The 16,339-nt window shown below is 32.2% G+C and overlaps 2 protein-coding genes across 2 annotated transcripts; both read left to right on the forward strand.

The window, feature by feature from the left end:
* Positions 1-995: 995 nt before the first annotated feature.
* LOC148272776 (membrane-bound alkaline phosphatase-like) lies at positions 996-4,518 on the forward strand (the record flags this gene model as incomplete). The annotated part of the gene is made up of 4 exons (XM_088239582.1): positions 996-1,168; positions 1,456-1,786; positions 1,865-2,179; positions 4,189-4,518. Coding segments are annotated over 4 exons (1,010 nt in total), but the record flags the coding sequence as incomplete, so codon positions are not given.
* A 4,988-nt stretch (positions 4,519-9,506) lies between these two features.
* On the forward strand, positions 9,507-15,636 carry LOC148272777 (membrane-bound alkaline phosphatase-like; the record flags this gene model as incomplete). Its single annotated transcript, XM_088239583.1, has 3 exons — positions 9,507-9,559; positions 12,857-13,140; positions 15,444-15,636. Coding segments are annotated over exons 2-3 (466 nt in total), but the record flags the coding sequence as incomplete, so codon positions are not given.
* Between the last annotated feature and the right edge of the window lie 703 nt (positions 15,637-16,339).

The raw sequence follows: 16,339 nt of genomic DNA on the forward strand, positions 1-16,339 counted from the left end.
TGTAGTGCCTTATGCACCATTGGGTGCAGAAAGGGGAATTATGCTTGAAACAGACACGTTATTAGTGCAAATTCGTGGGTCTTTCATCCTTTCATATTTGATACATTTAGTTGCTAATCCCATTTGTGCCAGCTTTATTTATTAATTTTTATATACACCCAAAGGGCATTTTAAGGAAAATTTCTAAACATTGGAAATTATAATAAAGGAAAGTAGAAAGACACAATGGTATAGTAGACTTGGTGTGGAGTGGAAGCGGGAGAGAGGTGTTTATAATTGAATTTGATTCAGTGATCGTATGAAAGAAGACAACTTGTTATCAAAAAATCAAGACTGGTATGTTTGTTGGCAGACCTAAGAATTTTGGGCATAGCGGAATCAAAACCATAGTTAGTTCTATAGTTATCGATATGAAAAAGTCAGTTTTGTCTGAGGTTTCTAGTTGGGATATTTAATTTTATTGAGCTCAGTAGTTCAGGCGCATCAAAGAGTGAATTGAGAATCTTAAATAGGACTAGAAGGTTGAATTTATTACGATGATCTCGAAGAGAGGATATATATAAGCTATTTTCTTACTCATAATACGTGCTTGTCTTTCTTAAAAATCGATGTTGAACTGATTCAATATTTTTGATGTGAACGTTTAATATGAATACCAGATAACAAAGGAATACTCTAGGTGCGGGTGAACTAGGGAACAGAAGAGAGTTAAAAGTGTATTGATATAACGAACTTTTTGTATGATATTCCACCAATCACAACCACAGTCAAATATTCCACCTAATCCTAGTAAAAAGTAAGCATGGCAAAAATAAATAAATCAGACGGGCCTCCCAAGCCAAAAAAGTTGGTGCTTTGAAATCAAACAAAACTTAATCCATAACAGAGTGAGTAGGTTAAGTCGACCTCGGGGTTTTAGAAGCAGTCATTTGCGGAGCTGTAAATAGTGCTTTTAGTAAACAAAATCAAATTAATGTATATCTGAATTATTTTAGGTATTTTGACTACTACACGAGTTACTCATGCCTCTCCAGCTGGAGCTTATGCCCATACTGCCAGCAGAGCTTGGGAGAGTGATGCTAATGTAAAAGAAGCAGGATTCGATCCACTTCTCTGCAGAGATATTGCTCATCAGCTCATTCACGGAGATCCTGGAAGCAAGTTAAAGGTTTGGACTAAACTAACATACGAGTAAATGTATAATATGAAATACACTTTTAGTACCGGATCATCGAATTTGTAGAAACAAGTTCTGCAGACAACAGTTTTTCGTGATTTTTTATTAGTCCGGAATGGTTTGTTAATGTTTTTTTTAAACTCAATTTAGGTAGAACGTAATCTTCACTTAGTTTCAAAATCAAAAAGTTGAAAAAGAGTCTGAAGGAAAAATTTCAAAACTATTCAAATTTTCATCCAATCAATTTAAATAATAATGATTATTGTATTTTTCGAAAGGTTATTCTCGGAGGAGGAAGAAGAGAAATGTTGACTACCACGACTGTAGATGAAGAGGGAAAGTATGGAAAGCGTACTGATGGTAGAAATCTGATCAAAGAATGGCAAACTCAGAAAGCAGGAACTAAACGACCATATGAATACGTTTGGAATAAAAGCCAGCTCAAAAATGTTAGCAAAAACACTGAATACTTGATGGGATTATTTGAATCAGATCATTGTCTGTATAATTTGGAAACCAACGATAAAGAACCATCATTTGAGGAAATGGTTGAGGCAGCAATAAACGTTTTGTCTAAGGATACAAATGGTTACTTTCTCTTTGCTGAAGGTGAGATTTTGTCAAAAACAACAATAAAAATATTACATGTGAATATATTGTTGTTTAATATATTTATATTTATTACAGGAGGTAGAATTGACCACGCTCATCACTCTACATATGCTAAGTTAGCCCTCGATGAAACAGTTGAGTTCTCCAAGGGAGTGGCCAAAGCTGTTTCCATGGTAGACCTTTCAGAAACTTTAATCATAGTGACATCAGATCACGCGCACACCATGTCCCTTAACGGATACTCGACCAGAGGAAACCCTATTACTGGAGTCATGAATACAGGAACTGCTTCCGATGGACTAAAGTATATGACTCTTAGTTATGCTAATGGACCCGGATTTAGAAAGGAAGTAGGGGGAAATCGAGTTGATGTAACCAAAGAGAATATTGGTATGTTTGTAAATTTTTGAAACGATTTTCGATTTGAAGAAGCTGATGCTTCATAAACTTTTTTGCAAAATAGTAAACAGAAGCATGTGTTAGCAAATGAATTGCGAATTGCAAATGCTGAATAGTGGTTACCTAGTTTCAGGTCTTTTTATTGAAAATCTTTACTTTCAAATTGGAAATTTATGTATATATGAATATTCAGGCATATAATATTAGAAATTCATATGGTTGGCTAATTTACAATATACACTATACACAATTTTTCACGAAAAAGTCACGTACCTATGATTTAGATGAGAGACAAGAAAAGCAGAAATAAAGGAGTATCACAGAAGCTCAACACAGTCATACTTTTGTAAAAATTGGTAACAGCATCAACAAAAGGATTTGAATGAACTTAAAATGAATATTGTTCGACTCGTAGTAAAGTGTTGCTTGGTTTGATTCATAAAAAGTTTATGTACAAATGAATATATTTTAGTTTTCTATATTCTTTAGTGGCTGGAACAGTACCTTAATCCTGAACTTGACTGACGAATAGTAGCTTTACTAATATATATCTCTAAACTAACCGATCATATTAAATTTTAAAAAATAACACTATTAGTAAAAATATCATACAAATACGCACAATTGAAGAAAAGTACACAAATATGATGACATTCCGGGGAATAGTGTGAAACGCTTGCATGAAAGGATTTGTAAAAATAGTTAGTAAGTTGCGTTAGTAATGTATTTTTGTGTATTTTTTACATGTATTTTGTTCATGTATTTTTATTAAATATTTATAAATAAGCACATACATAATTTTCTTCTTCTACTGGTTTCTAGACGTACCCGTCTCTTCGTCAGGTCACCAATTAAACCAACATACAAAACCCCCTATACACCTTCACCACAAAAATGTAAAACCAACACGACGTGCATTTTTAAGCACATGCACTGATTAGGACAAACATGCACTGATTAGATTATAAAAATATTTTATGATGTTTGAGAATTAGTTAAAAAAAAGGAGAGTGGATGGAAGGAGACGCTTGAGTTTAATAGGTTTAGGGTGATCATTACAATGGAACATAGTATAACGGGCTATATTGAAAGGTTTTTTGATTTTTGATTATCATCATTCCCTATCCGCACCTAATGGTGCATAGGGCACTGCATTGGTACACCAATTGCAGCGTATCTTAATATTTTCTGTTACATAAAGGTAAGATGATCAGTCTTACGCTTCTGGTACCAGTCCAGGGACAATGGAATATTTTAGTATGAAAACATCCTTATTAAATGAATATTTCAAATTAACCCTGTCGGGAATTGAGCCCGAGAACTCTTGTATGGTAGGCAAATGCGCTGACCATTACACCACGAGACCGACTTTTGATCAAAGGAACATTATTTTTTAAAGCTTTTCTAATGTGAAATATCTCCATATATCTGTAATTTCTTACTTTTAACCCTTGATTATTTGTGAATAAAATTTTAACTAAAATTAATTAGGTGATTTGCGAATTAGGAGAAATTGTCAATGTGAAGACACCTCATATTTTCTTAAAACGAATATATATATATTTTAATGTTTTTCCAACGTAAACTAGGTAAACACCTTTAAAAAAAACTTTTCAATATAGCCCGTTGTACGATGTTCCATTAAAATGATTAAACTCAAGCTCCTCCTTCCACCCCCTTTCATTTTTTTCAACTATTTCTCAAACAAAATAAAATACTTTCATAATCTTATCAGTGCATGTTTGTCCTAATTAGTGCATGTGCTTATTAAAATGCATGTCATGTGGGTTTTACATTTTTGTGCAACAACTATGGTGAAGGTGTATAGTGGGTTTTGCATGTTGGTTTAATTGGTTTCCTGACGAAACCGATAGACATAGAAAAGTCGGTAAGTGGTTATATACAAATATTTTATGACATTTAGTAAAATGTTTGACCACAAAGTAAATGCTTTAAATATTAATAAAATGTATTTTATTTTAGTTTATTTTCATTTGCAGCAAGCGCTAAGTTCAGATCACCAGCACTCGTCCCCTTAAGTTCAGAATCACACGGAGGAGACGATGTAGCGGTGTTTGCCAAGGGACCCTGGGAGCACATCTTCTCTGGAGTATATGAACAGTCGCATATACCCCATTTGATCACATACGCCACCTGTCTTGATAAATCTCTTAGTCCGTGTCCAGCATAGCAGTGCGATTCTGAACGCTATCACTAATTTAGGTACTAACTATTAAAAAAATGTGGTTAATAATTCCTTTGCACGCGGTGATATAATACCGTTTTACCACAAGAAAAAGACAGAATATTCTGAAGTTCAGACATTTGAATTCCTTTTCCATTATTTATAAAAATTTACATAAAATGAAGTCCTTTTTTAACAAAATAAAGTAAAAATCACAAATACGACATCTTATTTATTTTATATACTATATTTATATATATTTTTTATATCGACCTTAAAATATAAAAGGTGATAAAGACCTTTAAAGATTGCCTTTCCTTTCAACAGAACCTCAACTCTCTAGATGAGTGGTGTAAAGTAAATAAAATGTACTTAAACACTAAAAAATGCCAGATCATTCGTTTTCATCGAATAAAAAAACCGCTCATTTTTTGTTACAGTATTGGCGGTGTCAATCTTTCTACAGTATCCAGTGATAAAGGATCTCTGGGTATTTTTGGAAGAAAAATTGTCTTTTGTATATCATGTCAATGAAATTTCAAGCAAGGCATTAAAAATGTTAGGCTTTATTTTGAGAAACACAAAAAATTTCAAGTCCATCCGATCATTGAAAATATTATACTGTTCTCTTGTAAGAAGTAATTTAGATTTTTATTCATCAATATGGTCACCCTGCTATAATGTTCATGTTTATAATATAGAAAACATTCAACATAAATTTCTACGATATATAAACTACAAACTAAACATTCCAATACAAAATGTGAATTATGACTATTTATTAACACTGCTTAACCTAACAACACTTTCTGAAAGAAGAACTATTAATGATCTCGCTGTACTGTATACAATTGTAAACTCTCTTTTTGACGCACCAAAAATACTTAAATTGATTAATTTTAGAGTACCTGCTGTCAACACTAGGAGTAATTTATTGTTTCATTGCTCCAGTACTTCTTCCAACCAACAAAACAATTCATTGATACCGAGACTGCACAGGTTAGGTAACACTTATGGAACGGCTGCAGACATTGTGTCCAATTCTTTACTATCTTATAAGTCCACAATATCAAGTTTATTTGTAGCTGGCGTCAAACTATTGTTGACAATTTAATTCCATAAATTAAAAAAATACTTAATTGTTTATTTTTATTACCATATACTTGTTTTTTTTATTTTTTACTATTATATCAAATTGCATTGTAGTATTGGCAAATACGCATTTCATAGATACATATTTTTATTTCAAATTTTTTCGTGATAATGTATGCTTGCTTGTTTATTAATTTAACTTAAAAATGTCTATCTTGCTTACCGTAACACTTTATTTATTGTTTGCTTTACAGAATTTATTTCATAAGATAATATCTTTGCATTTTTTGTTTATATGCTTACTGTTTTATCTTGCATACCTTTGTTATTATTGTTTTTTTTTTACTTCGTAAAACTTTTTATTGTAGCATTTTTAACAAATTTCCCATATTTTTTCTATTTATTCTGTGTTTATTATTTAGTATGTTAGCATGTATTTCATTTTTATTTTTTGTAAATGCCTTTTGGGCGTTACTGAACAAAATAAATAAATATACATATTGTGGGCAAATTGCCTTAATGCAAATTCTTCCTACCTATTCAGACAGTTCAGTTTGAGAAAATTACAAGTACATGGACATTTTAAATCTTACGATTTTATACAAAATTAAAAACAAAGATTAACGAAATAAAAAATATAAAAATGAACACTATACTATGAAGAGAGGAGAAGGGTTGTTTTTCCAAAGCACGAATTATGTCATACCCAAAACCCGTACTAATTTTGCTCAGATACATCTTTCATTTATTGAGAGTGTTCAATATTTTGAAAGAGCGTTTTAAGCTCTCAAGGACAAAAACTATTTCCATGAGAGGAGTTAAGAACTGGATTTTACTTAGTGGGAGGGATTTGAGTGGGAAACTCCTTGATGATTTTCCGAATGTTTGAGTTTACTGTTTACCATTTTGATGTGCAATTTATATGTTTTTTGAATGATTTTTGGTGTTTTTGATCCTATATTTGTGGAAATATACTCATGTGTCTGTGTAAACTAATTGCTCGTCCCTTCTCAACACAGGACTTTTAGTCCCATGGAGTTGGGATTTATGTCTCAAATAATGTGTTAACTAATGTATATAAATAAGTTAATAAACGTGTGGAGCTGATGACAGTAAGATGCAGTAGACGTCGAAAGTGGGTCTGGCACGATCTTGTCCGGATAATGCACATCACCAGACATCTTTATGTTGCACTTTATTACTATACTTAGTTTAGTGTTTTTTTTTTGTTTTATTTGTTAGTCTACTATCAAACTAAGCCGAAAACTTAAGCTGCATCTTTGGAGGACCACTGGTTAAACCCGAGGATGTTAAAGAGCTTGCTCCCTACCTAATAGCCTGATACTTCATAAACCTAGGGCTTGTAGGGGGAGATTTAGCAGCATGAGAACTCTCGCCTTCTACATAGTAAAGGCTGTTTACATACCTGGGCTTGGAGGGCAAGAACTATTCACGGAGACCCGTCACAATAGATCTTCACAGGTTGCGGTGACGTCAGGAGCTTATACAGTTCTGACCCTCACCCATAAAAAAAGGCACGACATTCAAAATATTATACAATGGAGTAAACGAAACAAACTGTTATTTAATGTCTTTAAATGTTTTGTCATGTCGCACACACGAGCGTCCAAAACAAATTATTTCCGTTATATCATGGATGGAGTAAAGTTCAAACGAGCGTCGACGTCCAGGGATCTCGGGGTGCTGTTTGACGCTAAAGTTATCATTTAATCTACATATAATATTATTACGCAGTAACTCTCTTAAATTGTTCTGATTTGTTCATAGAAATGCGAAGATTTTTCAAATATTCAGGTTCTGAAAACTTTGTATAATTCCTTGGTAAGAAGTTGCTTGGAATTTAATTCTATCATTTGGTTGCTAAATGAAACCACATATTCCTTAATGATAGAGATGGAGCAGATAAATTTTCTGCGTTGTTTGTATCTCATGAATATTACCCGTGGCTTTTCCTGACTGCCTTTTTACTAGGAATGCTGGGCTACCAATAATTGTTGGGGATAAGGGATATTCATTTGGGTGTTCACCTTTTTCAACTCATTGGTGTATTGGTGGTCGCATACATAATTCCGATATTCTGAATGAATGCGGTATATTTGTCCCTGTCTTTGACAACAATGCTCTTCTACATCTTCTTAAATGCTCTTCTTAATGCTTGGCAATCGCGATGGGAATCTTCCCCTTCAGGGAGGGTTACCTTTCTTTTTTTTCCTTCAATCCGTCAGCGCTTAGAATCTTCTTGGGTTATCCCCGATCACTGGACTACGCAGTTTTTATCAGGTCATGGTAAATTTAATCAAAAATTATTTACAATATTTTGAGTTTGTCCAAATTTTTGTAGACAAGGACTGGATTCAACTCCCTGGGGAGCTGTTTATATTAACACTGTTTATATAACCTGGTCCATGAAGAAGTATAGAAATTGAAAAAATAACATTTTCAGGCGTTGCCTAGTATGTAGGTGAAATAATTAAATTAGATGAATCTCACCAGCATAAATAAAGGTTTCAGCTCTTTAACTTCACAAAAATGAACAGATGAAAGAATTGAAGGAATATAGATGTTCAAATATAGGCAGAATGGTGAATGTTACACAGTGTGTAAAGTGGCCACTTAAATCAGCCATTGACAGGTCATAAGCCCTGTAGATGCCGAGATTTCTATGTTACCTTCTCTTAAATGTTCTTCATCTTTGTTGTAATATGTTAACAAAAATTATTTGCTTTTAATATTGTTGACTCCCCTTCGTGCTGCTGCGGATATACAAACCAATCTTCTGAACACATCCTGTGGTCTTGTCCCTTTCCCCTTCTCTATGATTACCGAATGGAGCTTCTCGCTACTATCCGTGGCGCTGTTATAGGTCCTGTCGGATATACAGATCTGATGGCTTCTAAAAAGAATTTCAAGGCTTTTAAAAAGTTTTGTAATCATTTCGGCGATTTGATCATGTCCAATCAATTTAATCCCAGTCAGTGAAGAATTCACTTCCCTCTCTTCTCAATCCAATGAAGTACATATTATGAACTTCTGGATTACTTTGTTTCAGCACAAAGATGCTAAGGCTACCAGATTTTAGAGAGCTCCTTCAGGCAGCTTTTCTCGTTTGTCAACGAGAAAATTTTCCGTGTATGTGGGCACCGCCAAGGAGACTTATGTCCTCAGATGCGGTGTGCGGTATGTGGTGGGTAAGCTGCTGTCTTTGACATCACAGGCACAACACGGGCAACACAGGTTGTTCCACTTACCACGATACAGAACCAACCTGACAATGGCTATGTTGGTAGGTAGAGCAATCGTGTTATTTAATCGTATCGCCTCAGATGTTGATATATTTCATGCCAGTGGGATTTCTCTTAGGAAGGCAATTTCCAAATTGTAATATGTAGGTCCATTTTACATGGTTATTTTTTTTTTTCTCTTTTGTATTTAATAAACCTAATGTGTACATTATTTCATGTATTGAGCATGGATTAGATAGCCTGTAACGTTCTCAATGTAGCTTAAAAATAAATATATATACAACTTTGGGATGAACCGGGAGATCTGTTGATCTGTTGATAATGCAAAACAGTACAATCGCTGAACCACACACCAATCATCGCAGCAGTACATAATCTTATCATACCAAACCAATTAAGTGTATTACAAAACAAAGCTTTAAGAGTAATCCCGAAAAAATATATGGTTTTGTATGCAAGTCAAGTAATATAATTTAATATTGTATGTAAGTCTTGTAATGGTCTTGCATCCAAGACTTATGATAAATCTTGTAATAGTAAACCAAGCTTCGAACAATGGAGAAATACTGACTGTTTCAATGAATTTCTTTATCTGCAACATTGCATTATTAAAAGCTTAATTTATTATTCATCGATTGATGGTGTTAGTGATTATATCGTGTCAGATAAACCATGATCATGATTTCGATTAAATTTATAGCCCATAAATTTGATAAAGTAACAGTAATTGACAAATTTTAACCACTCTCTGCGCAACAATGGAAGGGCTTGTAGGTGTTTTTATTTGTTTGTTGGTTATTTCATTTTTAAATGCGGCCGTTATCGAAAATTGTAAGTACAAAATGCATATTTACATTGACTAACATTTAACATTCAGCCCATATTTTAACATTATTTCTACTTTTGCATTAATTTATTTTTACGAGTAAAATTTGTAACGGGTTTTTCTCTTTTTATTTATTTTTTTATTTTACAATAAACATAAGTGGTAAAACAGAGTATTCAAAAAATAAAACATAATTACATAGTAATGAAATACATATTAATAGTAAAAATAGTAAACCAAAAAATCCCACAAAGGCATAGCCTGTTCGTGGGTATACAAAAAAATGTTAATGAATTTTTGCTCCTATAATAAATAATGGACAGTTATAATATTGTTGTGTAAGATAAGAAAGAAAAAATAAAATATGCCGTAAAATATTATATGGTATTTTTTTTATAGTAATTAAAAAAGGAAATAAAAAATATTTAAAAAAACACAAATATATTCATTTTTATTAAAGGGCAACAAAATATATCATAGAAAAAAAGAGTTCATATCTTTAGTTTGAATCCAGGATAGTACATGTTTTTTAAAAGAGTGGAAATTTTGAAAGTTTGGAATCGATGAAATATTAACAGTAAAAAAAGAATTAAGAATTTTTGGGCCTATAAAATATGCATGTCTCTATGCGAGCCTCGTTTTACAATGCGGTATTTGTAACACACGATTTCTTCTTTGACTTGATCTATTTGAATTACTTGTAAATAAATTTTGGTTCTTAAATATATATTTCAACAATATTTTTGTTATTATAATTGTTTTGTTTTATTGAGTTTAGTTAATGCAGTTATTGTTTTATAGTCTGTTTAATTGAAAGATACAATATTTACATTTTTACATTTTACATTTTTTTTGTACCACACCAGGCCAGGAGGCCTAATTACAGGGGTGAATTACATCACAGAGCACCCAGGCTTGAGAAAAATCACATTTTAATTTTTGTGTTCTCACCGGGAATCGAACCCGGAACCTTCTGTGCGCGAGTCAAGCGTCTTGACCACTACCCCACGGAAGCCGCCTTTTATTTTTTCATGATACAAAACGCCATACTCACAGGAAATGAAAACCTATTTTAAATATTGATATTTTATCCGTAATATAATTTTCTAAATGAAATAAGAATAAACAAAGTAGCTTATAAGTATTAAAAATAAACATAAATGTCAAAAACTGCATATAAAAAATTACAAAAAAACGTTTAATGAAGTGAAACAAAACGAAGCAGTAAAAATAAGAAAAAAACAAAAATAAATTAATCAATAAAATAACAAATTATGTGGGTTTGGAAATATACCCATATTATCTTTTTGAAATAAAGCAAGGAAATTTTTTTTTTAAAATTTTTTTTTTGTTGATAAAATGGAAATACTTGAGTTCTTAATATTTACTAAAATATTACCATTTTTGGACAATTTCCTAAAAGTCGTAAATAATTTGTACTGGAAAATGTAAATCGAGTTGTGGTAGAGTGGGATTTGAACCTCGGACCTTTGGACCGTCAGTCCACAATACTACCACAGGACCACAATCCGATATTTTTCTTATTTTTTTCTTTTTACTATTATTTTACTAACTATTTCTACTATTATTTTTCAATTAAAGTTTTTTTTGCAATATTCTGTGTTGTATCGTTAAGTGGTTGAAGCGTACGCATACCATGTTTAAGACTGGGTTCGATCCCTGGGAAGACTGACATAAAATATTTGTTTGATGGTTAGTTTTACACTGCAATATTTAGAAAAGGGTTTGATAATGATTACACGTGATATTGAAATGTCAATCTCTTTAAAGTATTGTTAAGTTGCTAAGTCATTCATTTTGTAAAAGGCTAGACATCCATTTTCCTACTCAATGAGGTTTTTCGTAGTTGTTAAAATATATGTCAATCATAGTTCGGTAGTGGGATGGCAAAAAGGCATATCTGTCTTTCCGAAATGTAAAGGAAAGGCAAAAAATATATTCTGTTACACATACTGGTCGATTATTTAAAGCTGGCGAATTTGAAAAACCTACATAAACGTATTGTGTAGTGTCTGTGCATAAGCGTATGGAATGACATCGCACGGCATACGCATTATGCAAATAATCTCTGTGTCTCTCGCGTTCAGACGCGCTTATGGGCGTGCCATAGACTACTATTGTTTTGTTAGTTGCTAATGATTTGGTAATAAAATAAACACAGGATGCTTCTGTGTTAGTCTGAACTTTGATGCGATTCTTAATTGTACAAATCTAATAATACAAGTATATTAAATTTTCAGATATGGATTAAAAACACTGGTTTGTAAATGTATTTTTTCATTTAATCTATTGCTAGCGCGTTCGCAAAACTTACAAAAACACATTTTATCTACAGAATATTAGTATATTTTAATTAATATTTAAAACATTAATATTCAATATAAGTCAAATATGCTTTGTTTTTAAAAAACAATCAGTTAAGAAAATTTCGTATATTTATTTAATAAGTGCCGCTTCCTAAAAAAATCTGCGGAAAATGGCGGCAGAAAACTAGTATTTTTATTATTTGGTTCGTCGAAAATGATAACCGCAATCTATTATTATAAATAAAAAATGTTCTTCTGTAACAATAAATATACATATTGCATTTTCCAAACCCATTTTACTTTTCTTTATTACACAATCCTCTAATCCAACACGGAATTTTAAAAAAAGATTGCACATTTGGTTGAAGTATAATACAACCTTTTTAAAATCAACATCCTGTAGATTTTGTATGCGTTTGTCAAAGTTTTGCGAACACGCCTACTCTATTTAATCGACCGCTTAAAGCGTGAAAAAACAAATGAATTGCTTTTTATTTAAAATAATCTATTTTAAAAAAAGCTCGAGAATATATCTCTTTCTCATATAAAAAAGTTTCAGATTTTAGAATGTTTTATGCAAAAATACCCGATTTGGAAAACGTAACAGGTATAACCTTTTGCCATCAGACTGCCGAATTAATTACACCCTAACCAATACAGAGATTAACCATTGAGTCGAACATCATTTGTTCAGAATTCTGATTCCATTTTACAGATTAAATAAGTGTATTTTCTATCCGGCCGTATAGTCTTAAGATTAAAAAAAAAAAATAATTATCAATAAAAACTAAACAAATAATGATGTAATAACTTATATTTACATGTAAGTTACTAATTTCAAATACTTGGTACATTTCCACTTATTTGTTTGACCAATTGGCGCGTTTGCCCTCTAATGGACGTTTTCAGACTGGTTTAATTTCCACCAAGAATTGTCAATAAATAATTTTAATCAAACAAAACAAACAACTTCAGATGATGCCCGCATGCACCCCCAGTTTCGTCAGATAACCGTGGGACCCTTAGCTGAACTGAAGCAAGAGTTTTGGATCGACAACGCCTTGAAAAATCTTAAAGGCAGAGTAGAAGCTGTGGCAAAGAAGCCAAAACTGGCCAAAAACATTATCATGTTTCTTGGTGATGGAATGTCTCTCTCTACTATTGCTGCCGCTAGGACCCTTAAAGGACAAAGGGAAGGAAGAGTAGGAGAAGATGTCAAACTGTCATTTGAAAAGTTTCCGGTAACTGGATTGTCAAACGTAAGTAGAGATGAACGATTTCAAAAATTTTCCTCGACACCCTGCAATGGTTTGGAAAACTGAATTACTAGAGATTTTTAGATTTTCCATAGGCTCCAAATCAGCAAAGGACCAAACACGTAGTTTTAATCATTTTGCGGTTTAATCAGTATATCAGTATTGTACGTAAGTCATAAGATTTTTCAACAAGAAAAACATTGATTTCGGATTGTGACCGTCTAACATACATTTTTTTGGTGTTTCTTAAGAGGCCTGCATCATGGCACCAAATTTGGGAGATACTAAAGTCCTTCTGTAACATGTGTTAATTATTAATCATTGTTACTAAGATAACTTTGCGAAAAACTAAAGCAGAATCGCCTGCTCATAAAAAAGTGTTTTGCATGTGTGAAAAATATGTTTAATAAAATAAAGGTATTTTATGTACAATATGAGTCCTACCATAGAACCCTGAGGAACACCAGATTTAATATTTCTATTACTGCATCGACCCCTTTTAATATTTTACCTAAACACAGTTTTCCGTTACTTAGATAATCTTCAAAGATATCGCATGATTTATTTATTTATTTAATGTATTACATACAATCAAGTCATATTTATTGCAGTTTTATTACGTGATATAAGTTTGGTATTTTTTTGTTTTTTAAAGCTGTTCCTTTCCAAAAAAGAAACAAATTCTTGTACTCAAATAGGAACTTACACTGATGGAATAGTAGGTACAAGAAATGTAAGTATTTTATCGAATAAATAATAAATTGATATTTTTCATTAGTCCGGTTTACATCATATAGTTGTTTTTTGCAAGGTGTCTTTAATTTAATTTTCTATTTATTTTTATGCTACTTTTTATTAATTTCTGTAAAAAGGCTATTATATAGAACAGCCTCCGTGGTGTATGTTGTTAAGATGCTTCACTCACAAACAAAAGGTTTGGGTTCGATAGCCGGAAAGACACAAAAATTTAATGTGGTTTTTCTCAAGTCAGGGTGTTCTGTGCTGTAATTCACCACTATAGTTGGGCCTCTTGGCCTGTTGCGGTGAAGTTATTTTGGTGGAATTGTTTAGTATGATATTTTGATAATATGTAATGATATTATGCACATTTCATTTTTTTCTTTAAGAGCAATTCATATAATTACGGGCTTTAGTTTATTAATATTGAATGATCACTTCGTATATTGGCTAAAGTACAGTGCCTTTTATCCTAAATGAAATTTCGCCATGAGATATAATTTAATTTAACAAATGTTTTACAATTGATCCAACAATATCTATATGTTTTTAACAATACTATAGTCAATAAACCAAATCCACCGTTAATCTGATAAAACATAATATATAAGAAAAGAGTTTACAAAATTGTATGTGTGTGACGTTTGTATTCATGTATGTGTTATGAATGTGTGTGAATGAATGTGTGAGGGTGCGTATGTGTCGGTGCGTAAATAAAAAAAACAATTAAAAACGTGTATAAGAGAGAACTAGGTAAGAGGTTTGACTTTAAAAAAATAAAAATAAAGAGTTGATACCTACTTTCGAAACCTTTTTTAAAAAAAATTCTTAAGCAATGTTACGTTTTGATTGTATTTAAAAAAAAAAGTGTCAAACCCTTATTCTGAAAAAAGTATTTTAATAAAAAATTTATATGGTACATATTGAATGAATAATGTGCAACGAGTCCCATATAACACGGCAGATAACCACAAGATGCAGCAGTGCATACGATGCATTATCAACAATAAACAAGGTAGGTATGACAGTACGCGTGCGTTGGTGCAAAATGAACAAACATATTATGTGTACCTACATTATATAAAAATAGAAATAAAATATAAGATTTATTTATTTATTTCACATAAAACATATTTTTTCTTTTTTATATAAACACCTCACTGGGCATAAACCGTGTCGAGACATTAATTTACATTATTTTTATTTTATGTTCTAGTACATGATAAATATAATATAATATTATAAATAACACTGTATTGATATAAGATTATTATAAACATAAAACATTAATAACAGACATGAAACAATAATTTCGAATTTGAATAGACTACTGTTTTGGTGGGGTGACCATCTCAAGGCAGTTTTTAGGACCGAAATCCAGAAACCATCTTTTAACAAATAAATTAAATTTCTGTTTATTTGTACTCAATTTAAAATCAAGAGGTTGAGTGTTCTAAATTTTGGGAGCAAGGTACATGTGCTCCTTTGACCAAACGATCATTTTAGGTGGCACAAATAGTTGTCTTTTTTTTTATTCCAAAAATATATATTTAAAAATATTATTCCAGACTTACTGCGTGAATGCCCAGGTTGCTGACTCCGCCTGTTCAGCTACTGCGTACCTTGGGGGAGTCAAAAACAATTATGGAACTATTGGTGTAGATGCTGTGGTCCCATACGGAGACTGCTTAGCCATGACAGAAGTGGAGCATCACGTTAAGTCCATCGCCACTCGTGCTCTGGAAGCAGGGAAAAGCGCTGGTAACCGAGTATTTCAATTCTAAATGCCTGTTTTATTTTGTTTTCTTTATTTATCAACAGTTACACGGATTTACAATTAAAATAAACAGAAAACAAAACCAATGACTGACATCCACAGAGATATATGAAAATAGATATAAATGATGACTTTTCTTCCTGAGAGTAAACATGTGTCGGAGATTGATTGTGAGGGTGTGCGATAATTTGTGAGGGTTAGTGTCAGTGTAATTGAATGTTATAAGGACGATTAGGTGGACATGTGTGTGTTTATTATGGCACAAAGTGTTGATAATATAATTTCATTTACATGTAGTTGTAAAACTACTAAGTATCAGAAGCATATTTAACGTTTTTAAAATATTGCATTTTAAACGTTATTTTTTGCATTCAAAATGGTCGATCGGTCAAGTGGAGAGTTTTGAGCATAGTTTGTCGAGCGGCTGGCACATGAAAGTAAGAGCTTAACTTGTGATGGGTGCGGTCGCCAGGGGCGTTAATGGATAACTCTGACACAGGAGCAGGATTATCAAAGCGACTGCTTCGTATATTATGAAGAACAGCAGCAACAGCAGACGGCATACCTACATACTTTACATGCAGACAACAAATAAAATTTACAGACTGTAAACAAAATGTACATTTTACTACACACAAAGTCTGTAAACGTGTGTACGCTATGCGGATATGTTTTTATTCCTGTGCA

The sequence above is a fragment of the Micrasema longulum genome, unplaced genomic scaffold (assembly GCF_059751315.1).
Source record: "Micrasema longulum isolate JH-2025_06_02 unplaced genomic scaffold, ASM5975131v1 h1tg002192l, whole genome shotgun sequence".
NCBI lineage: Eukaryota > Metazoa > Arthropoda > Insecta > Trichoptera > Brachycentridae > Micrasema > Micrasema longulum.